Below are 24,576 nucleotides of genomic sequence, written 5' to 3' on the forward strand. Positions count from 1 at the left end.
CGCGCATCACTACCGCAGAAGACAATCTCCGGCTCCGCCTCTGCCGCTTTGCATACTGGGAAGAGCTACAAACTCACCCTAACCCTATGCTGGTAAGGTGGCTCTAAGAAAATGGATGAATACTATGTAGCTTTCCATCCATCAATCTTCCAATCACCTATTCAGGTCAGGGTTGGGTTGGGTTCGATGGGGGATGAGGGTGTATCCCTGGATGGGATGCCAGTCCATCGGGCACACATGAAAACACTCATACTTTATAAGCGCTTCAGTCACCAGTTAGCCTAGCAATGTTTTTGCAGTGCAGGACAAAAAGTGGCTCAACATAGGGAGGGGCCCCCTGCCCATGCGATCTCTGCAGCTATGGACTTGCAAATATGCGCAAAGTGCTCAAGAACACGTCCGACTTACTCGTACAATGCAATTGTTATATAACTTAGAGTTAAGAGCAGCTGCACATTTGAAAGCGACCGAGGCGTGATGTCATAATAAAACAGGAAGTGTGAAGTCAGTTTTCATTTATTTATGACATTTGCAATTCACAGGAATTCAACAAATACACAAACCAAGCCATTGAAAGTAACTAAACACAGCAGCACCTACCCGGTCTCCCTTTATTTAACGTTAGGTGCCTTTCACAAAGGCGTATTACCATGAACCTGCATTCGCATCACAGGCATAACTTATTCACTGTGGGTTCTCCTTGTTGAGGGAGCAAAGCCTGACTCCGACTTCAAAAGATGGAGTTTCATTGTTTTAAATAACTCCTGGCCTCCTGGTCTCAGTCGTGTTGCGGGGGGCAACAGGTCTGTGGCAACTACCGGATGTTCAGACCAATTATCATAATTTTTTCTTCACTTTTGTTCACTTTTCTTCTGCATCTTCATTAAGTTTGGTCAAATTTGTTTTGACCACATTACTGTCCCTTGTACCCCAAGCTTGATGAGAACTTCAGTAACAAACGATGAATATAAGAGCCTTAATCAATACAGGAATGTAACTAACGCCATGGAGGATCCGAATGTTACATGTATGCTACATGCATCTCCCCTCCTCCACGAAAGTATACTGCCACACTCCTAGACATCTGGAAGAGGATTTAGACAGTTACTATCCTCAGTTACCATTCCCAAATCCTAACACCCTCCCTTCTTCGCAACTCTTCCTGGTGTGATTTCAGCCGTTTCCACTGGCTCGCTGCCCCAACCAAACGGCCTGAGATGTCTGAATGAAAACGCTTCTCATTGTTGCTTGGAACGGGCCCACAATCTCACTGCTAAAGATCCCAAAGACACACTTTGTTTCTTATGCTTTGAGAGCTCAGACAGTCGTTGCTCCTCTTCCTGCAAAAAGATAGAAACCATTTGCACGTGAGACATCTTTGAGGCTTGGGTGGCCAGCCATGCATTAGTTCCTTGAAAGTAAAGTTCCTTGGGGGAAAAAAAAAAATCGATCTAGCCGTATGTACCTGTGCTAGCTGTGCCTGTCTGCGCTTGAAAGCCTCAATGGGGTCTTCTTCATGGGCATAGTTCTCCAGCACAGTGCGGACATCTTCCACCCCATTAATGGCAATGGCTGCCGGAAATACAGAAGAACAATAAAGCACTGAAGTTCTTTTCTCTAATTTAGAGTTCAAGGAAAACACAACTGTATCTACTTTACTGTATCTGTACTTACTTTTGAGGAAGGCAGTCAGGTCATAGAGGGTCCGGTCATCCGAGTTTCCATCCCACTTACGCAATGCCATCCCATTGAAAGGTTGTAACCCAAAGGCCTCTCGCTTACAGTCCACCACAATCACTTTGGTGGCATCTCTGTTGAGACAGGACACATCCTGTTTGGGGAAACAATCACACAGAAAACAGATAAAATAACATTTAAGATAAACACCGACAAAAAACAAGGGGACTTTCTTAATTTATCCAGGTATAAACTGGGTACAGAGGGATCTCAGTTTCCACGAGCGCTGTGTTCAAAACATGCACGTATTTTGCATTTATGCGTAAACAATTTACTCTTGTTGAAAAATAATGCTAACTATGAGGTTTGTGTTATTTTTACTTGAGGAAAAACATGCTGATACAGGCAATTTAAAAAATTCCGTATTTAAAATGACAGCCTAGCACATACAAAATGTGTAAAAGTAATCTTTGAAAATTTCCAGTTAGACACCTTCAAAGCAAAAATAATGACACTTACAGAGAAAAGTAGATATTAAAATCAGATTTCTATTAAAGTATTATGAAAAAGTTAACACTGAAATAGTAATACTCTAAGCAGTTTTGCATTAAAGTCATTAAACTGGATTAATCACAAACTAAGATGTTACATGCTGTGGAGAGGCAAGACTCATAGTTATCAATTCCATTTCCTATATATCATTGGTTTTTTATCTTCATATATCGTTTGGGTATCTCTACATACAAGCTCCTCAAAGAGCTGCGTCAAGTTAGAAAGAAAAAAAAGAACAGAAAAAAAACAATTTAGACTCTAATAATGATCAGTTCAGAGAACAAAAAAACAGCATAATTTTCATATTACAAAAGACAAACACGCACTTTCTCAGAGACCAGCTGTCCTCTGTGCTGTCTCAATGTTCGGCATGAACAGATGGACAGAGACGCTGTGTTTTCTTCAGCTCAATCATCGGGGTCATCTGTATCCCCATGAGGTGTTGACACAAGCGTGGTACGGGTCTGTGTGTGGGAAACCTTGGGGGACGCACTGCCACACTCCCTCACGTTAACTCACCGGCATCTGCCTCACCAGCGTAATCTATTTCAATCCCCGCAGGATGGGATCTGCGTTTACCTTTCAGACACAGCTACTGGCAGTCTCTGGAGGGATTATTGAAATAGGGGCAGCATGTGTGTGTATGTGCGCAAGTGCGCACATGCCGATGGATCACAGGCGTGCTCTATTTTTATAGCCACTAGATGACTAATTCCAGGTTAGACTCCAGGCCCAGCACAGCTGGTTGAAAAAGTAAGGACTTTGTAGGTTTTGAAGTATTAAGGTAGGCAGTGAGCTATTTCTCTTTAATGACAAGAACAACGTGGAACAATTATAACTATGAACACCACTGAGTGACAGGGTTCTGACACTAGATTCTGATCTACACTTCAGCATTACTTCATGAAATATTTCTGCAAAACAGCTCCTGTTTCTACTGTTAAATGTTTGGCCAAGTTCAACTGTAAGGTAATTTCAGTGAATATTTTAAAGTTAATGACACTGATGGTTGTTAAAATACGTGAGGGACATTTCGGTAGACAAAGAAAAATGACTACGGCAAAATAAAAAACGCTGGCAAAAGGAACGACTCTTTGTGGTGTGTGTATGTATATATATATATATATATATATATGAGAACACTTATTTGTTCATTCTCTAGAGGACATTAATAGCTTACACTGAAATCTGGGAGAAAAATCAAACATTGAGGAAAGTACCTTTAAGGAAATATTTAGTCATGACATCACTGATCAATAAACAAAAGTAAATTCATTATTTTTTTTTGGTCTGAAAACGTATATTTGTCTTAATCTGACACCATCGAAATTCAGCCTAGAAAGGCAGTCCCTTAAGGGATCACCGTTTCAGACTCTTTTCTCTTGCACCCCTCCCATTCTCCCCCCTCACGCTCCCCTGTTGCTTCAGAAGGCCAGATGGGAGGTGAATGTGGGGGGCGGGGGTGAGGGAGGGTTTTCATGCAAGGAGGAGGAAAGAAAGAGCTGAGCAGAAGGTCAGCGGGAAGAGTGGGGACCTAGACACACTCGCTCTCTTGTAATTGGGACGGGACAGAGCACGCACACAGCAGAAGGGCGGCAGGGGCCGTGTGGAGGCTCTGAGTGACGTCCATCTACTTCTTCAAAAACTCTTACAATGGATTATAACTGCAGAAGGATTTTATTAGCGAAACCATCATCGGACAACAGGAAGGCAAACAAGAAATGCAGACTGCATGAAAGATTTTTATACCCTTCAATCGCTTTACAGTTTTAGAAAGGACCATGCTCAACAGATGTTCATTTAACTGTTGATGAACCTCATTTTATCAATTATTTCATCTGGATGACTAGCAAGTCACTGAATGCCATTATGTATGCTATGAACATTGATATAACTGGATAGCAGTGAGAAACTGATTATTTTAAATGATGAAGAATATATTGAATAGCCAAAAAAAACAGCACATACAATTTGAGTGGTTTTATATCAACTATGAAATTAAGAATTCAATAATAAGAACAAATTATTCTTCTATGTACACAATATAATAATGTCATAGAAGGGAAGTTATCTGGTAATTTTTTTTTCTGCAATGGAGATTACTTTTTAATTTTAATTTGATTAATCAATTTATTGTTACATTTTAAAAATGTTTCCTACTTCTTCCCTATAGTCCAAGTTCATCCATCATTCAACCGGAGGCCAGAGACGAGTTGAGTCGAGTCGAGTTAGGACAGAGGGCACTAGGCTAGGGTATGTCCTGGACAGGATGCTAGTTCATCACAGAGAACATGCACACACACTTACACATGCAATTGGAAGAAACTAATTAGCTGAACAGTACAGGCAGTCGCCAGGTTAAGAACATCTGACTTAGAGGACAACTCGTACTTACAAACGGACTGCTGCAAAGTCTGCTACAGTAGCCCCCCCCCATATCTACGGGTGATACGTTCCAAGACCTACTGCGCGGAATAGTGAACCACCTGCAGACCCTCCAACCTATTATGCACAGTAAAATATTACCAACATTAAATACACTAATAATAAAGTCCATTATTACACACTACTGTTATGTATTGTACTCTCTCAAATGAAAGGGATTCAAATGTTTCAGCCTAATTCTCAAGAAATGATAGAGCAGTGAAAAAAAATCTATCAAGGGATGAGTCCGCAACGAAAATCATGCTTTTCATACCCCTAAAAGGACGAAAGAACAATGAAACACAGTTACATGTTTACAATTCTTTTTTCCCAAACTGTGGTAAACCACAGGTAACTGAAACTGTAGATATGGAAACCGCAGATTTAACTAAAAGACAGACATAGGGAGCGGATCTTGTTTGTAACTGGGGGACTGCCCATATGTCTCTGGGCCACAGGAGCAAACTGCAGCACTAGCCCATGTAACATGTGGAGAGCAATTGGGCTTTATCTATATATGCTATCATATTCTTTTCAACACTAAACCAGCACAACCATTTCCTAGGTTTGCCTCAATGCATGGATCCAGTGTGACTCAATCAAGTTGCGCAAGACAAAAAGAAAACAATTCAAATCCAGGAAGTCGAGAGTTACTATATGGCTCAATCTCTACGAAAGCTTCCTTTCAGAACACTCCCCAAATTGATGATAATGTAAATTTTTTCAACATTCTTAATCGCTCATCAGTCAGCAGAATTTTTCATCTGACACAGATACCAACCAAAACAAAGCATCTATGATGTAATCCTGAAGATTATTCCTACAACATCCAGTGACAACACATTCCAGGAGGTACCTAATGTATATGCCTTGCTTTCATTGGCCAAGCCCCCACCTTCCTGTTTTTCCTCCACATATTACTTATGAAGCGTCATACCAAATTCAAAATACTGGCATTAGCATGAACGGTCTCTCAGGCAGCACAGCGTCTTAGTACCAAACCTACACCCCAGTAAATCTTTTCACCTGACCGTCATATTCTCAGAATCTCTTACTCATCAAAAAAGCTAAAAAATCTGCTTTGATATGTGCAATAGCTGGAGACTCGAGTTCTGTCACATTAACACCACTATTAAAAAGACATTTTTGTTAATATATCTCTCTACCTGAACAACTACTTGGTCCAAGGTCTTGCAAACCCAAACCACCTAAAAAATTCCCAATATCAGTGTAGTGGTGTTAAATATCTCCACTTTCAGTTTCTTTCAATCTAGAACTGTAATTTGAATCAAATCAGATGAATCAAATGTGTGGCAGCAGGGTTGGGGCCATTCCAGAATGCATTCATCAATTCTAATTCAAAATCAGGAAATGGAACTGGAGTTGGGATTGGAAAAAAAAACTATGCGGAACTGAATTGGAATTGAATTTGAATTTCAGGGAGATTTAAAGTCCAACTCTAGTTCCATTTCCTGATTTGGACTGGGATTGATGAATGCATTCCGGAATGGCCCAAACCCTTTGTGCACATCATATATTTTGACATATTCTATTCAGTTATCATCATCAAATAAATCCATTTTCTAAGTCCCATAATCCACATATCTGATTTTTTAGATTTTTAAGTGTGTGTTTTATTTTTAAACATAAACTGGTTGTGCATAAAAATAAATTAAACATTTTGCCAACCAACAGGTTGTAAGATCAAGTATTTTCTTTTAGAAAGGTATATACATATAAGACAGAAGACAATATTATGGAAAATGATAAATGTACAAACGCTGCCAAGTCAGATTTCAGTTCTACTCTCTGCGAAAGACCGTTTCTCAGCAGGAAACAACTAAATCTCTTCTTTTTATTTTTTGTATGCCCCACACAGGTGATATAAATCACTTTTCACTTGTAAGTTTATCCGGACAACCTGTTACAGGATATTTTACGGTCTTCCTTACAAATATTAATAAATAAATAAAAATCTCATAACTACGAATTTATCATAAACTTAGCTGGTCTATAAACACTCTGACCTTTGCTGAATTAATCCAACTTGAACAAAACTGGCCATAAAAAAGTTAGAGGAAAGAAAATCCTTATTGCCTTCGTAAAAAGAGTTCTCCCTATAGTGGCTGGCTTTCCGCATACCAGTATGAGAATCTCTTTGGTACCTTAACATGGTGACCGTCCATGTAACGCGTGGCATCTCTGAAGAGGCGATACATAACAAATCCCTGGGGGTCTATGCTGTCGATCAGGGGGTAGGCAGTCTGCAAACACAGGACAGACAACCTCTGTGGACTTCAAATACATAAGAGAGCACAAAACATATGGACGGCATAAATCCTTCGGCCTCATTATCATACCGTTAGCTTGCTATTAAAACATTTCACGATGTTCTTCCTGGAATTAAATTTTCCTTTTTGTGAAATTCAGGCAGGTCATTCAGCAGCTATGCATATGTATCAGACGACTTCCAACGAATTTCACGCTTAGGCATACCCATCTAAATAAGGAATGCGATCTTAAAATAGCTCCACTACAATAACATGCATTAGAAATGCAAAGGAAATATGCCCTTCAACACTGATAGACCAGGTAATATGCATGTGAATGTATAACAGAGTATTTTACTTTACCCATTACACACAATGTTATAAACAGATGCAGGCCCAATAAATAAAAGACAATAAAGCTTAAGCTTAAACAGATGCCTGTTTATCTATAAAGCATTTAAGAAAATTATGCCTAGAAAAGTACTGGTCAAACTACTTCATTATATCCACTTGGCTATTTAGGTTTTTTTTGGCCTTTTAAAACTTGTAGAGACAGGATATGAGCTGAAATAAAATGATAAAGCTTCACATTTTACTATAGTTTCTTGAGATATATTAAATAAATAAAATATGCCTAAATAGCTGATATAATATCTGTATTATCATTATTTGATATAGCTTTACGCTATATAGGGACATAAATAAACATTTAAGAGTGAAAGATTTCAATAACGCTAAACCTTCCGAATTACTATACATTACAGAAATTCAGTTAGAAATGCAACAGGAAGTTTCATACCATTCCGTTACATTTCAAAATTGAGTATCTGGGTGCAAGAGAATTAAGAAATCGGCAATTAATACAGAAGTGCAGGAGCAATGTGTTATGGCGGTAATGTACGGCGGCTCGTGTGCCGCTCACCATGCCGGTCTCAGCGGTGAAGATAACGATCTCATACAAAGGTGACAGCTGCTGAAGCAGGTAGTCGATGCCTGGCCTCTTCTTGAAACGCCAACCTGTTTCCAGCTACACAAATGAAGAAAAAGAGTCTGTATGACAGATAACCGTTAAAATGTACATGGCTCAGAAAAAGAAATTGGGAGGTAAAAGAAAGAGGGAATTAAATTTGTTAAGCTGTTATTAATCCTTTGGAGGTTTCAAGCAGTATAATGGAAGACTGGTTCAAGTCCTAGAAGACGATTGATAGGAACAAAGATCTTTCATCTTGAGCTGGGTACGTAATCAAAAATGCTCCAGTAAAATACCCAGTTTGCTCCATGTGTTACAAAAAGAGAAAAAAGTGAGGGACTTTCTATTTCGGCAAATAACTGGCACTCATCTCATGCAAGTGTAATTAAACATTTACATTAATTTCCCAGTTCAGAGGCCTTTCCACAATGAAAGTTAAATAAGCTGTCAAAAGTAGCGAATAGTGGTTTTCTCTTTTTGAAGTGAGTGCAGGGGACCCAGACCCAGGAAACTCCCTGCACTTGAGAAATCAAAGCTCTGGCCCACGCTGAGGAGCCGCAGTTCTTCCTGACAGCAGGTGTCCAGTTACAGCCAGAGCCCACCTGTTACCTACGGCTGCCTGCACAGCTGGCCAGGTGCAGAAAGGGGCGGGGCCAAGCAGGCCAGGGAGGGGGGTGGGGGCAGGAGGGGTACAGGTGGTTGTGCTCGCCAGCAGTTGTGTCCGCCAGATGGCTACTGGATCCATGTGGGAAACGGGATGCGGGGAGGAGGAGGGAGTTATAGGAGAATAGGTTTAGTGACCTTCTGAATGAAATCCTCCCGGAATACTTTAGTGCCACCAGTATTGTAAGTAGTCAGGACTAAAAAGTCAGCAGTAGTCACTACATATGAAAAATGCATGTGTGTACGTGGCCTATTGAAAATGAGAGCATCTGATTTCAGTGTAATCAAATACTAATCACAATGCAGGTAAATAAATACAGCAAATTAAAAACCTAAAACCAATGCAAACCTAATTAGAAAAACACACCACAGTTACCATTTTTTATCTTACCAGTTGTATTCAATTATATGTATATTGTCAAGTAGGATGCAGTACAAGCTGCTTAAATAGGGTATTCTGCAAAAAAAAACACACTGGTCCCTGGTCTTCGTCAATTGGCCAGTGTTAGGATGCGTCTTCAGAGAGGACGGGCGGCACATACCGACCACTCTGGGTGCAGCAGGACATCTGTCAGTTCCAGAACCAGGGTGTACGGCGCCTGGTAGTAGGGCTCCTTCAGCGGGTCAGGCAGGAGTTTGGGGCTCGTGGGTTCAATGATCATCTGAAGAATCAGCGCAAAGGTGAAATAGGACAAGTCAAATAAAACACGACTGACTGTTTTCTAAAATACAGTCGTGTGTTGCTTAATGACAGGAACGTTTGGAGAAATGCGGCTTTAGACAATAACGTTATTGTGCGAACATCACAGGGTATACTTACACAAACCTAGATGGTATAGCTTGCTACACGGCTAGGCTACAGCAAACTTTTTTTTACACATAAAGAGTACACTAAAAAAAAAAAAGTACAGTATAGTAAACGCATAAACCAGTAACGATTGTATATCATCAAGTACTATGTACAGACGCTGCCCGGGTTACGACGGTCCATGTTACGATATTTTGACTTTACGATGGGTTAATGTTTTTCACTTTCAATACATTATTCAGTAAATTACATGAGATATTCAACACGTTATTATAAAACAGGCTTTGTGTTAATGATTTTGCCCAACTGAAGGCTAAGGTAAGTGTCCTGAGCATGTTTAAAGGCGGCTAGGCTATAATGTTCGTTAGGTTAGGTGTACTGTATTAAAGTGCATCTTCGCCTCAAGATATTTCCGTCTTACGATAAGTTTATCAGATTGTAACCCCAATATAACCTAGACAGTGGGTGTACTGTAAATAATTGTATGTGCTATACTTTTGTAAGTACAGTAGGTTTATTTACACAAGAATCACCACAAACACGTATAATGTGTTGCGCCGTGACATCACGAGGGACCACCGTCGTATATATGGCCCATCATTGACCGAAATATCATTATGCGGTACATCACTGTAGTGTTAAAATAGACCGCTAGTCTCAAGAGGCTAATTTTTGAAATTAGTTTGAAATTGTTTAAGCTGAATGAGAGGGTAGTGGGGAGTTTGAACAGGGTGGGGCACTTCAGCTAAATGGCAGCTGGTCTAATCTGAAGAGGCTGTGATGCACGTCTCACACCTGCCCAAAACCTTGTCTGTCTGGACAAGTCTGCTTCAGAATGTCAACCAAAATTTATTACAGGAATATTCAGTAATGAGAAACAAATGGAAAAAAAAACACACACGCTAAACAGATGTCTACACCTCTGGAAAAAATTAACAGACCAAAGCAACATTTTCAGTTTCACTTATTTCAATTTATGGGTGTGTTTCTGTGTAAAATACACATTTTTTGCAAACTGCAGCCTGATTCTTCTCGGTTTCTCATTGATGAAGGCTTCTTCCATGCTTCATGGGACTTCAGTGCTGCTTCTAGGATGCTGTTACAAACTGTCCACACCACTACATTTTTCCATTGAAGGTCACGATGTCATCCTCCGATTCAAGGGGCATTGTTGGATAAGTTGACAGTCACCCCTGGCATTAGAAAGTCGCTTCCGCCCTTTCCCTGGCTAGTGTCTGGTTGTTCCCGGTGTCTCCTGCCTCACCTTGTTCTTGTGTATTTCCATCTTAGAAAGTTTTACCACGGAAACAACCTGCTGCTCAGTGTCGCCTTCTGCCAGCAGAACCAGCATTAAACCAGGATTCAAAAATGCAGATTTAAAAAAAAAAAAATATGTAGTGATCTCAATTTTTTTTTCCCCAGAGTTTTTATATAGCATCTCTCGTAGCATGTGTGCAAGCTGATCATACCCCTACATTTAAGATTACTAACCTGTCTGTAATCTTTGAAATACTTGAAGGTCCTTTTCAGTTGCTGAATTACTACAACATCTACAGAAAAGCAAAAAAGTATCATGAAACAAAATGTTTAACACAGACAACTATTATAATAGCATTTTCATCCACACAGCACCAAGCAATGATGATTTCATAAAGCACGCAATCCTCAACTATTTAATAAAGCCGACAACAGCTAATCGACTTAATTTAAAATGGTTAATTTTACTGTGGAAAAATCAAATAATAAAATCCAGGCAACTCCCATCGATGGGTAGCTACACTTAAGCCTGCCTCAGTTCCTGTTGTTTTAACCTGCCAGCCGGCTCTGCAGGCTGCAGAACAATGTGCACTGGTTAAACTCCCCAGAGACACCCCCGTCCCAGAGTTTGATTATTCGTAATCTATTTCTTTCACGGCTAAGCGTGCTGGGGAGCGTGTGACTGTGACCAGGGAGGTAAATACGGCCTCCCACGAGATTAGGAAGCGCGGCGTCCAGGCCGGCTGCAGCTATTGATGCCTTCAGCTGAAAGGACGACGTCGGGAGACTCGGGGAAAGGTCAAGCTGGGACAGTTTGTGGCAGGCTGTCCTCTTGTTTGTTATGGTAATAGACGAGAGCCGAGAGCACGAGGAGGGGAGGCTAGCAGCACGAGCACAGCTGCGGGTCACGTCGACAAGCAGCCCCCTGTATGTAGGGATCCTTCTGGGGGGGGGTTCCAAGAGCAGGCTAACAGCGTTAGTGCAGGATGATACCCACGGAGACAAAACATCAAATGGGACGCAAGAACAACAAAGCGTTTTGTACCTGAAAGTTACGTTTTCAATACATTTTTTCAGGAACATTTGATTTCATGCTTTGTCCATAATAAACAGATTGTATGTTCCCAGATAATTTAGGATAAGGGTTTCTGATATAGGAACTAGCTCATTAGAAACCGGAACTTGCACTGTAAACTCTCAGCCTCTGACTAAGTCAGTGTAAAGTAAACATAAGGTTAAGTGCTTGGTTTTAGAAAAATAGATGAAATAGTTTTTAAAAGTGCAGTACAGGAAGTCATTATGCAGTATTCTATCAGAGTAAACATGAAGAAGGAATGGAGAATCAGGGGCAGAGAAATCTGCTTCCATTTTCTTTGGCATATCATCATAATCTTGTTTAGGTCAGTGTACGGAAAAAGCTGGTCTCCGTTGTTTAATCTATGCTATACTTTGTAATGTCCATCCAGTGCATTAAAATTTCGAGTGTGCATATTTGGACATGGGAGGGGGGCAAGCAGATCGATAGGCAGGACCTCTGGACAAAACAAAGGCGCCCCTTTCATCCTCTGCTGGGGAGACATATGCTTGCGTTGTTTGCCAAAGGCCATTATTACTTGCTTGCCTTTCATTCTCCGTTCTTTTAGATTCTTGTCTTTTTGCATGTTGTGAGCCTGTCTCTTCTTAGTAAAACGAGCAATCACCTCCTTAATCGGTGGATTTGTAGGTGGACCCTCATCCTTCCGTTATAGTACCGTTTAGGGACAATAAGCGATTTACAGTGCTCGTTTGTTCTGAGGTGTCTCAGATCCGATTCCCATCTTCACAGAATAAGTCAATGAAGAAGTGGCAAATTATTCACAACCTGTGCGCGAAATAAACTTTTTAGTTCTTTAAGTATACAAGTGTTGGATCTGTCGGAGATCCCAGATGGGTATCGGTAACTAAATGATCCACACTCACAATCCCATTGATTATACCAGAACCAAAAAGTCTGACCCGCGGGACGCACAGCTCTGAAACAACTGCAGAGGTAGCGGAACGTACTCTCGGGGTCAAACGACAGAAGGGACGTGGTGGAGCATCTGCCATCTACGCTCGAGCCAGTGCGGGCGCCCTAAATCACTTTAAATGCCATTACTTGGTGTGGGAACACGACAATCTCCTGTTTGCATACTGCACTCATTAATGGGGCTCCCTAAGGAGATCCACAAACCCCAATCACGCTCGGACGGCAGCCTCACCAGCCGTCTGCTAGCGAATGTAAAAGACAGGAGGGGCAGCCCAGGCCCTAAACCCGTCTCCCCTTTCCCATGAGGGCTGCAAATTTCAACCCGGTTCCTAAGGTCATTCATATCCTTTATTACAATATTAAACATTGTTAGTCCATTAGTGCTGGACAGCATTACTCTGGCCCCTAAGGTAATAAATCTACTTAGAGCATCAGGGAAGGGTGGAATTAATTATGATTATCATACAACAGCCAGACTGCTCAGTATTTAGAAGACTGCTTCTCATTTTAAATAAACTGTAATTAATTGATACAGCTGTCTTTCAAAAGGGGAAGGGGATTAACACTGGTATCCCACCCCCACGACCATTATTCCCACTGCCCTCCCATTTCATCACTCTTCCTACTCTCATCAGCTCCACTCACAAAATGCAGTTATAAGTGCTTAAGAACATTCCACAATCTGGCTCATATTTAATAAAAGGCATGGTGGCCATCTTCAAAAGGGAAACATGCCCCCCCACACACACACAAAGGGAATAAAATAATGACTGTAAGAGGCCTTCAAGAGGAGGTTCCTACTTGTCTTGGAGTGCAATTCCACCTATTATACAGAGAAGGCACTTATACAGACTGGTCGCTCATCCTCGGTTGTCAATGACACCTACGGCTCAAGCGAATGCATCCTATCATTAACGTACAGAAATACAGGCTTGTCTGGCTGAGCAGATTATATGCTGCACTGATAACACCATCTGAAGCAGGAAGGCGTCTGGGCTGGCGTTCGTCACCCGACAGCAATGTGCTGTAGGTATGGAAAGACAGAATGACTGCACATTACCCAAACTCAGTAAAAGTATCTAGAATGTCCTGACCCACGACCTGGAAGCAGACTCAGGGAAGGCTGATTGGTTAAAACATGAGTGCAAGTATGCAAAAAAATATGTGTAAGTAACATATATTATGTATGCTGTTTATGTAATACTTCCACACATAGATATCCACAAAACCTACTTAAAGCTTACATAAGTAAACAAACAATCTGGAATATAGTATATTCTTTAACTTCTATAGTTAAACTTCTTTCATCCGTATCTTTAGTCACTCAAGATTCTATCATAATCGTCTTTCACCTGTAGACAAAACACCAGTGTTGTCCAAAAATAACATTATCTCATCTACCTCCATCCACCTTATCTATTCCGCCCCCCCCAAAAAAAAAGACAGGTGACAGTGGAGTTCAGATAGGGTACACTTGAGGACAGGGTGAGCTTTGGCCATTGATGCCGTAGTTGGCATCTTGTTGGTACGGGCAGAGGACAGGGTACAGGGTGGCAACTCAACAGCTCAATGTATCTTCAGCACCACTGACAAGGCCACAAGGACACAGGCAGGACAGAAGGTGGCTCATCTGCGGTCAAGGGGGCGCATATCGGGGTACTATAGACATGGTAATGGGGCGGGTGGACTGGTCGAACACTGCCAGAAAATATTAACATACAGGCGCTGAGTACGAGGCAGAAGTTGCTTTATGTTTTGTTTTTTTTTTAATGTTCTGAATACCCGCACTGTCAGGCCGTGACAAACGAGCAGAGTCATGCTCCCAAACATCAACATGACATCTACTTCATAGATCATTTCATCTGTGCAGCCTGGATATTTAACACGGACTCACAACAGGTAAATCATGCAAAAGTTTTATGTATAAACCATTTAAATCGCATTTATAAAAACTGTACTCACCATTGTCAAATTCATCTGGAATCTGCAAAAAAAAAAAAAAAAAAAAGAAAGAATGTGAGAATTGAACCTATGCTTTAATGTTCCCAACTTTGCAAACTGTACTTTGGCACTATAAATTAGATTTAGCTAAAACATAGTTTTAACTGGCCACTGAAGGAAAATACCCAAATCCATTTATGTCAAAACCTTAATGCAAACTGTTGACAGAAAAATGGCATCATAATTCAAACAATTCATTTGTAGATGCCAGACAAAGATCTATTTACAAATGCTGCTGTTAGTGTGTGTGAATTTCGACTAGAAAAGGAAGCAAACTGGGATACATAACCCAATTCACACCAGCAGAAACTCTGTAAGAATCTTTTTCTAATAAAGTTAAGCAGTCAAGATATTTTCTACCAGAGATTCTGGCACGCAGTACATTGCTGGAGTGCATGATGGTTATAGGGCAGAGCGGACTGCCTGTATTGTTGGGGGAGAGGACAGGCCATACGGTGCCCCTTTATGTTCTCATGCATTCGCGTGCAGACCTCTGCAGCTCCGCCTCCAGTCTGCGCATTCACACGTCTCCACCATCCACAGCGATCTCCCACCAATTACCAGTCAAATTAATCTCTCAGCTGATGAATATTCAGCTACATCTGCCAGCAGGTCTCAGGCCCACCTGGGGATCTGCTGGAAAGATGGGGGGGGGGGGGGGGTCAGTACTCCCCCCCCCACTGAATGCCACATGCTGGAGGGGGGACATTTTTTTGGGAGAAGCATGATCAGGACCCACCCCAAAACACACACACACACACACACACTTAAATTATAAAAATTTTATTTCTATCTACAAATGAATATGCAAAGTCAGCAATTTTTATTCCTAAACAGGAAAGCATATTTAAGATACTGAATGAGTTTAAATGTCTTGAAAACATGATTTGACTTTCAGATGAGTCAGACAGATGCTGTAATGCTGGCTGGAGTCGCTTATTTTTAAAGACAAAAAAAACTGCCACTCTTCTGTTGTAGTACAAGAGTTCTCATTCTAAATCATGCTCACACACACAAGGGGACGATTCGTTCTATAATATTTGGTTTAAAATGTACTTAAAACTGAGAAACTTATTCTATTTTTCCACTATTATGTAATTAAGAGGACCAAACACAATAATGAAATGGGAAATTAAACAAAAATTTAAAACTATTACTTATTTCATTCAAAAGTACTTTACTTACTTTGGCAATTACTACATATATAACTAATTAGTTGCAATTAACAAGTAACATTTGATTTACTTAAATTCTCTTATTAATTCCCAGACAGCACACATACATTGAAGGGACACTGGTTTAAAATCAGAACTTCGATCGCTTTACATTTAGGTCTATTAATCATATTTAAATTATAAAATAAGTTAATGTGAAGTTTTAATTTACCAGAACGGTACAATAAAATGATTGAAAACAATCAGTTCAGCATAAATGTTTGGCCTATTGTAAACATTTCTGTCACGTTGCCAATATTTAAAATAAACCTATAACTTTTAATCAGCTATATTGTTTGTGTGGTAAGCTATATGGTTTTAAAACAATTTGTCTACATGCAGGGTATAGTACATAAATAAATACAGTATACCCCTATTGTGGGCTATATACCCTAATGGGAAAATAACAGTGGGCTAAACATAGTGATGTCATTAACATTGTGTTGCTGTTGAAATACAACAGCATTTGGGGAATGTTGCATCAATATCTGGTAGCGATGTGTGCTATCTGGGTAGTTATATTATTTCAGTGTTGCTGCTGTAGCAGTGCGAGACAATAATAATAATAAAAAAAAACTGTCAAGTTTTATCCATCACTGTACCTAATATCAGCCATTCAATGCGTGCCCCCATATAGTCGGATGACGTTAGATCATAAACAGGAAAATAGGCTGCATTTGTCCATTAACATTTTCACGCAAAACATAAGTAACGAGCCCATTTAAAATTTCAGTACTTTTAATTACGTTATTTAATTTGAAAAGATAGTTACATTACTCGTTACTGCCAAAAGTAGTGGAATTTCAGTAACACGTTAATACCAACACTGGAAATGAATGATACAGATCAAACATAGTTTATACACTTAAGACACTACATGTGTACACTATCAGTATATAGTTTTACACAGTGTCTGTGTGTGTGTGTGTGTGTGTGCATGTATATACAACTTCTGATCTTGAGTCATTAGACCAAACACACATTTTACACAGAACTTCTTGCACAATCCAAAAAAAAAAAAAATCTACAGAAAAGAGCGCTTGTGCCAAGTGTGTGATAATCACTTTTTTCTGAGTTAAACATTACTCCTACTTAGTAATGGGTTTCAGTAAACAAAATTTTGAAAATGGAATGCATGGAGCTTGGGATTTCTAAATAAAGGAATCAAAAATTGGTCCTTAAATTTGCATTCCCATGCAGGAAATTCCATCTGTAATAACAAATCAAGAATTAAGTCAGACTTAAGATATTTCTCAGCCTTTCTTAAGTAAATGCACCCAGTCAAGTTTTATCACAATTATATTTTGCAAAGCCACGTGTCTACAGGTATGTGCCTTCATGTAAGGTACGTGATAAAGGGTGAAACAGCCCACTGCCATCTGCTGGCAGATCGGAGGCTAGCCCTGGTCTCCAAATATGAAACTGGAGAGTTTGGAAACAATTTGGAAGAGAAAAAATAAAAACATATGGAATGCAGATGAAATTACTGGAAACAAAGCAGATGTGGAACAACTTTGGCTCAATTGGAATGGTAAAGAGAAGATAAGTATTACCCCTTCAGAGATGACATACAAATTTGTGAAGCATTCCGTATTTAAGAATTTCCCCTGAGATCAACATTGATCATCTAATCTAACATAAACACGACCTGCTGTCTACTTCTCCTTCCCTTAACACTCATTAAGCAACCAGAGAATTTATGGGAAACGATCAGTTTCTGAAGAACATTAGTACTACCACATTTAAAAATAAACTGATCACTTACTGAACTGAATTCATGTAGGGCTTTTTTTTCAGGTGACTTCTATCTGAATGTCATTCAATTCAATCATACTCAATTTTGCATAGGCTAGTATAACTAAAAAGAAAAACAATGTTACTTCTGTATGTATGAGAAGTGCAGCTATAGTTCATTGCAATTGTATTAGATGTATTGAAAACTATGATAGTTAAAAAGTAATTATTCAAGGTAAACATGCAAATAACAGAACAGCGGAGGGCATAGTCACATACTTACTAATGTCGCAACAGTACAGTGAGAATTAGTCTGTTTCTAGTTCAAACTGTAGGAGTTATGCAATTCCGATTCAGAGAACCTCGAGATGTGTCAGCAGAATATTAGCTTGCTAACAGGAGTGTAGGAGATCGTTTCACAGTGCACTGCAAAAAGAGCTCATTACTGTAAACCGAACATGACTGACTTCACTGTTTAAAGCCAACAGGACTAAGTAAACAGCAGCAGTCACAGGTATTTTCAGGTGGAGCGTCATAAGCACACAAAGCAGAATCCCCATTTAAAATTCATGCCATTTGCAGGCAATTTACAGTTTTGCCCCAATTCAAAACAGGCAGGAAGCAGAAACTGTATCCTGAACTAAATGGCAGCAGGATTCTTCACGTCACACAAAAGAGCAAAACTACAAGATCCGGCCAAACTAGGAGCAGATTCTTCATACCTGTTAATGTCAGTGAAATAAGCCCAGCAGAGGTATTATACCTGGACCTACACCGCCAGATTGCCACTTATATTTTTTTTTAATTAAAATTAGATATACAATGTTTGTATTAGCTTTTTTTTTTTTTTTTTAAATGCAATAGGAAGGAAGAGTATTGTAGTGAAGTTCAAAGCTGAAGACTAGTTGAGAGAATATAAAGATCTGATGGGGAACAGGTCAGTGTATGCAACATGAACTTATGGAACACTGAGACAAACTTCAAAAGTACATCAAACAAGTGATGAGAACGGAAACCCTGCCTGCAATCATGCTTGTTGGCTTGGGGCTTCCTGCCACCTACAAAATGCTAAACTTGGATCAGAATATGAGATTTTGTAATGGTTATGTTGTAATCACATGAATCATGATGATTCTAAAGCCACTCTTTCAGAAAAGTTAGATTACCTTTTTTTTTTTGTTTTTCATGCCATCTACTGGGGAGGATTTGTAACTACATCTGCCCCATAAATTTAAGGGGGAAAAACAGATTATTACTATAAATCAAATAGAGCAGCAAATATAACATCATAGTTAATGAATTTATGTCAGCATCCATAGGAAGGTTTGGGTGCCACTTACATATAAATTCACTACACAGTGAAATATATAAAATATATATATAGCTATAATCATACAACATAAATTAACCCAATAAATCCTATTCATAAGAAATGCAAAATTTCAAATTTTTTTCCTTCATCATTTGCCATGTCAGCGCTCAATGAAAAAACAATGTACCCAGAAATGAATGCTAAGAGGAGGATAGAGTGGGTGTTTCTGGTTCCTGTGTGATGCCCCAACAAATCTGCTGGGTCTAAGGTACCCAAGCATCAGGTATCTGATGATGATTAGAATTAGAATTTGGCAATCAGTGGTCATTGTTGACACACCACAGTACACAACAACGAAATGTGTCCTCTGTATTTAACCCATATGTGACATCGTGACATAACAGGGGGCAGCTAATTCAGCACCCGGGGAGCAGTGCTTGGGGGCGGTACCTTGCTCAGGGAACCTTAGAGACGGTCGGCGATTCAAACCACCAATCTTTCAATTACAAGTGCAGTTGCCTAACCATTAGGCCACCACTGTCACATACCGACTGTAGTATTTGAAGTACAACTCAGAAATTGTCAGCACCTAATTGATGGACTAATACAAGGTTCCTTATCTCAGATCAAGTTAAATATACGATAGTACCTTGAGAACCTACCTTAAACCATTACATTTCACCATCTGAATGCATGGAATGAATCACCAACACAATCAACAAAATTACGATAAAAAATCCCCTGCAAACCTAGAGTGAAGACCACAGAATATAGCAATTTTTTAGGTATAATAAAAATAACAGAATTTATGCACGAGCTTTGGCTGGGATATCAAACCAACCTCGTGTTTTAAGTCATCCCTTTTTGGTGGTTGCCATTTAAACCAATGTCCTGCTGAAGCACTGTTCTTAATGCAAAACTCCTGCTGACAAGACAGGTTCTCTTCCAAAAATTGTCCTGCATGTTCAAATGAACTTCATGTACATCCAGCTCTTGACAGCAAGAAGCTTCTCAGTCTTTCCTGTTGACAAACACCAATCTAGCATGACAAGCTTTCAGGAGAAGGAGGGTGAAGCTATGCTTCCTCTGTGCTGGATTTAGCGCTACACTTCTGGACAAGAGGTTCTTCAAGGTTTCACGTGGCTTTTGGCAATCCCAAGATCTCCTTTAAAATGCTGGCTTTTCTCAAAACTGGTTCTATCCCGCCACTTTTCACGTGGCTAGACCAGTATAGTTGCTGACCTCTAGACAGTACTTCCCATTCCAGTAGCATCTTTCCATCTCACCCAGTTGCTTCATTCGGGAGCATGCCAGTATCATACTCGTATCATTTTTCCTTATTTTGTAGAAACTTAGTTGTGCTTCAGGGGTCTTCACCAGTCCTTTTATAATGCTCTACAAATTCTGCCTAAGTTCCACAGGCAGCTCATTAGCCCTGACAATGTGACTGACATCATGTCCTGGATCAGTGAGACTTCAAAGCCAATATTATTTATTTCTCCACTGCTACTTAAAACAGGTGAATTTGAAATCAAAACAGATCGACCTTGTTCAATTTCTTGATCTCTCAAAAAATGGAACAGGCCCAGCCAAAATTTAGTCTTACACAATACAGAATAATGATACTTTATTGACCCCCACGGGAAAATCGTCTTTTCGCCTACGCAATCTTGCTCCCCATGAGACACCCAGTCGCATATACAGGTGAGAGCAAGTATTCACAAGGGGCTGAACAGTTAGCTTTCATTTCTAATAAAATTCTAAAATCGTAAATACTTTCATTTAGAAACTAGCTACACAAATTCAATTTACATATTTTAATCCTTCCTTGCGACACCAAGGGTGGTAAAAACTTTTACAAAGTCACTGTATCGATAAACTTTTCACGTACAGCTTGTCCCTTTCTGTTCCCGTTGAACTTTCTGCTCTCGACAATTCAGAGCAAAACGCAGCACAGAACAAAAACGAGAGCAGCGCTCCGGGTCTGTTCTCACAATGACACCTACTGACATCCAATTAGGCTGCATCCTCAATCCGAAGGATGAGCCGTGCGCCTGCACACCCCCGACCGGGTCACACTCTCGCAAGGGCCCGCAGGCTGCGCCCTTTGATGTCTCAGCCCATCCACACTACAAAGTGACTCGGGTAATAAAGTGAGCGATGTGGCAGCGTGGAAGTATTCAGCAAGGGAACGTGAAGTGTGGAGTGTTCCGCACCTAGGTTACAAAAGACCCGGTATGAATGTGTGAAGTGTGGTGAAGATCAGACCGAGAGCCCCAGAAGTGTGCCGGCCGTAAAACTAGGGGGGGGCAAACAGGAAAATGATGATTAGGTTGTACCCATGTCATATGGAGGACTATGTATATTTTACTCTTAGTTTCACATTAATGATATGTGAATTGAACTGCCAAATACAAAGGATCCTAGTATATCTGAAAGAAACATTTCCTGATAAAGGTACCTTGTTTCCTTGTTCGTCGACTGAATTGCTGCCTATAAAAAAAAAAAAAATAAGATGGAAAAAAAGTTAGTGGCAAACATTCTAGAGATGAAACTCCATAACTTTAAATTAGCTACATACACTACCAGTCAAAAGTTTTTGCACACCACGTAACTGCTTTGATTAATCAAAAACATGACATTTTCTTGCTAATAAAGGTACTCAAACGGTGAACATACTATAAATTTGTTAGCAAAGACTATTGAGTCTATTTTTAGTAAATGTTAAGTAACATGCAAATGAAGAAAATGTCAGTGTGTGCAAAAACCTTTGACTGGTAGTGGAGGTATTTCCCTTCAGTTATAATGCTCGCTGTACATGCGTTTGCAGCCATCTACACTGCCGGGACCGCTTTTAGCTTTGATTAAGGCGCACATTCTTCAATGCATTGCTTTCACGTAGCTTATGCGACATCTCAACATTTTTTCCATCCAGATTTGCATTAATTTCTTATTGAAATCTTGTACTGATGATAGGCGAGTTGAACCACTCCGTAAAGTCTCCTTCAGACTTTCAATAAACTCTTTGACAATTCAAGCCGGATTAATCTTGGCATTCTCGTTCTGGAATATGCCATCAGGAAAGAAAAAAATCCATTGCTGATGGATGGAGGTGTAACCTGGCCGTTCAGTAGATTCACTTTATCACTGCATAACGTTGCTGAGCTGTAATAATGATCCAATCATTTGCTCTTAAGTACTTGCTGATTTAAATTGAAATGGTGACTTCATTTTAGCCAGACAGTGCATGTTGAGTGTTCCTTATCCTCGTAACTATTACACAGCTTATTTTTTGTGTTCTTTTAAATGCTCAGTATAATATTCATTGCCTCCAACCCAACCTGAATTAACCATCATGTCCAACCCAAATACTTTTAGATGGAGGCTAGGCTGTGTAAGAGCCTTTAAATCTCCCACAAGACTTCTCCAGAAATTACACAGATGAAATATGGCTTTGAATTTACTTCTCTTTACACTAGGATTAAACATGCAGAATCTATATTCTACGGCATCAAGAAATCAAGAACTGAAGTCACAATTGAATATATAGTGTAGATATACAATATGGTATCTTTGAGAAGAAAAAAAAAGTCTGAAAGAGAATTGAGATACGTACCGAATATGTACACTACAGTCATCGTGCCACCCAGTCCCATAATACCAGCCAGTCTCAGCAAAATCTTTTTGGTATAGGCTGCCTGTTCCTTTTGCTTCTTTTCGTTGCCTTGGTCCTGGTTATAGTCCCTGTTTCCATCTGCCTCCTTCAAAGGCTGGCCCTGCAATCCATTCAAACACAAAACTGTTGCGGTAAAACTTTTACATCTGTATTACTTCAGATGCAATAACAAGTTCATGTTAATATTATAATATTATCCAGAAAACCGTATGTTCTTATTTGAGCCCTGTACATAAATTGGAGTTTGCACGCTCTCCCACTTCACAGGGATGTACTCTGGGTGCTCCGGTTTCTGCCTGCAGTCCTAAGACATGCAGTTAGGCTACCTGACATCCCTGTTCTACCCATTGTGCCCTGTGAGGGACCTGACATCCTGCCAAGTTGTACCTCTGCCTTGTGCCCTATAGACTCCATGCCCCCTCCCACCAACACAAGAAGACTGTTGGATGTACTCTAAATAAGGGCTGATCAATTATGGGGAAAAAATCATAATCACGATTATTTTGGTCAACACTGATCATAATTAACACAATTACTCGCTGACTTTGGAAATATCATACTAGACTTAATGAACTTTTATTTATTTTTAAAAAACAAACAAACTTCTCTTTTAAACAGGGTATAAACTGAGAAACAACTGAGAATTCAACTTAGAAACAAACAAAACGGTGCTGGAAAGGGGTGTTCTGGATTTATAACACCATACAAAACAGAAGCATCATTATGAAATGAAATGCGGCATAACAATTGTTTTGTCTTGATTATTCTGTTTTGATAATCGTTTGATAATTCGATAATCTTCTTTGAAATTAAAATCTGCTTGATTGCCCAGTCCGACTGTAAATCACTTTTTCCTATGCTCCCTGCCATTGAGCTACATTCACCTATTAATGCAGCAGTGTTTGTCTAGTGTCATGAAATAAACACAGACTCTAGATGCATGTATATTAATTTTTAGATATTCTTAATCAGGTATCATGACAAAAACATGTCAAGAATATCTGAAAACATTTAACATGTGTATTTATTTATTAATATGTACAGTATGCCATAGGACTGAGCAAGAAATTATTGCAAATTAAACTTAAGTAACAATTTCAACCCACGTTATTCAAATAAGCAATAATGTCAAACAGTCCTACTTTGCTATATTACGCAACTGTTATAGAAAAACTACAAGAAATACATTCAGCATGTATTACTGCTTTAAGGAATCATTATTCTCCCTGATTTTGAGTTATAACGAGAATATTGCGTGAATAAACATTTACACGCAGGTAATTCCATAAAACATTGTTGTCATAAATAAAGTATATTTTGATATTCGACACGGCAGCTCCTAGGCCAGCCGATAGATAACGCGCAAATCAATGGACATAACAGCCGTACCGGCGAATTTATCAGTTATGTCAGTCATGTTATGTCAGTGGGTAGTTACTGCCAACAGCACGCGGCATCCTGATATGATACATTGTTACTATTTGTAACAAAATGACCACTTACTGCTACAAAAGTTTCCCCTAGATAATAGAAACAGACAAAACGACTGCATATGAAACAGAAGGTTCGATAGCTGTTAGCTAGCCATTTACCAGACTTTTCTGCTGTTGCAGAAGCCTATCCTGTAATATGGCTTGCGTCAGTCCTTCAGCAGCATTGTTCTGTTCTCCAGTCGAAGGGGCCGAGGATAAGGCTCTTGTCAGGACTGACACCGCGGTACTACGACCAGCTCTAATTTCGGTCCTCAGCCTGAGGAGGCCGCGAGTCGCTCGGACACACATGGGAAACACTGACACCGCCGACATCTTGAATCTACTAGAGCCGGAACCAGCAATGAGAGTGAAAAGGACAAAGGGCGCTGATTGGATAGTGCCGTTTTGACAGACTATTAAAGTGAGGAATGAGCGTCCTATGGTGAAGCAATTACGCCATTTGGGGCGGGATTTACATTTTTCTCTCCAATAACGTCTAAGATACCGTCGACCTTCGAAAGCATGCTGAAGTTGCCAT

At 39.9% G+C, this 24,576-nt stretch overlaps 1 protein-coding gene and 1 pseudogene across 1 annotated transcript; one reads left to right on the forward strand and one right to left on the reverse strand.

Annotated features, from left to right (window-relative positions):
- Positions 1-500: 500 nt before the first annotated feature.
- Positions 501-24,410, reverse strand: timm50 (translocase of inner mitochondrial membrane 50 homolog (S. cerevisiae)). Its single transcript, XM_023812190.2, has 11 exons — positions 24,159-24,410; positions 22,507-22,666; positions 21,352-21,383; positions 14,592-14,613; positions 10,856-10,914; positions 9,099-9,218; positions 7,846-7,950; positions 6,819-6,917; positions 1,675-1,831; positions 1,466-1,572; positions 501-1,340 (listed from the first exon to the last, which is right to left on the reverse strand). The coding sequence occupies exons 1-11, from the start codon at positions 24,369-24,371 to the stop codon at positions 1,239-1,241; spliced, it is 1,176 nt and encodes a 391-aa protein (XP_023667958.1). The 5' UTR covers positions 24,372-24,410; the 3' UTR covers positions 501-1,238.
- Positions 17,346-17,442, forward strand: LOC111844113 (U6 spliceosomal RNA; annotated as a pseudogene).
- Positions 24,411-24,576: the final 166 nt, after the last annotated feature.

The sequence above is a fragment of the Paramormyrops kingsleyae genome, chromosome 17 (assembly GCF_048594095.1).
Source record: "Paramormyrops kingsleyae isolate MSU_618 chromosome 17, PKINGS_0.4, whole genome shotgun sequence".
In the NCBI taxonomy this organism is placed as follows: Eukaryota; Metazoa; Chordata; class Actinopteri; order Osteoglossiformes; family Mormyridae; genus Paramormyrops; species Paramormyrops kingsleyae.

Coding starts and splice junctions, on each gene's coding strand:
- timm50 (XM_023812190.2), bottom strand. CDS start 24,371: ATGTCGGCGGTGTCAGTGTTTCCCATGTGTGTCCGAGCGACTCGCGGC. Junction 6,918..7,845: donor TCACCGCTGAGACCGGCATG/GTGAGCGGCACA, acceptor CTGTGTTTGCAG/ACTGCCTACCCCCTGATCGA. Junction 1,341..1,465: donor GACAGGCACAGCTAGCACAG/GTACATACGGCT, acceptor ATCTTTTTGCAG/GAAGAGGAGCAACGACTGTC.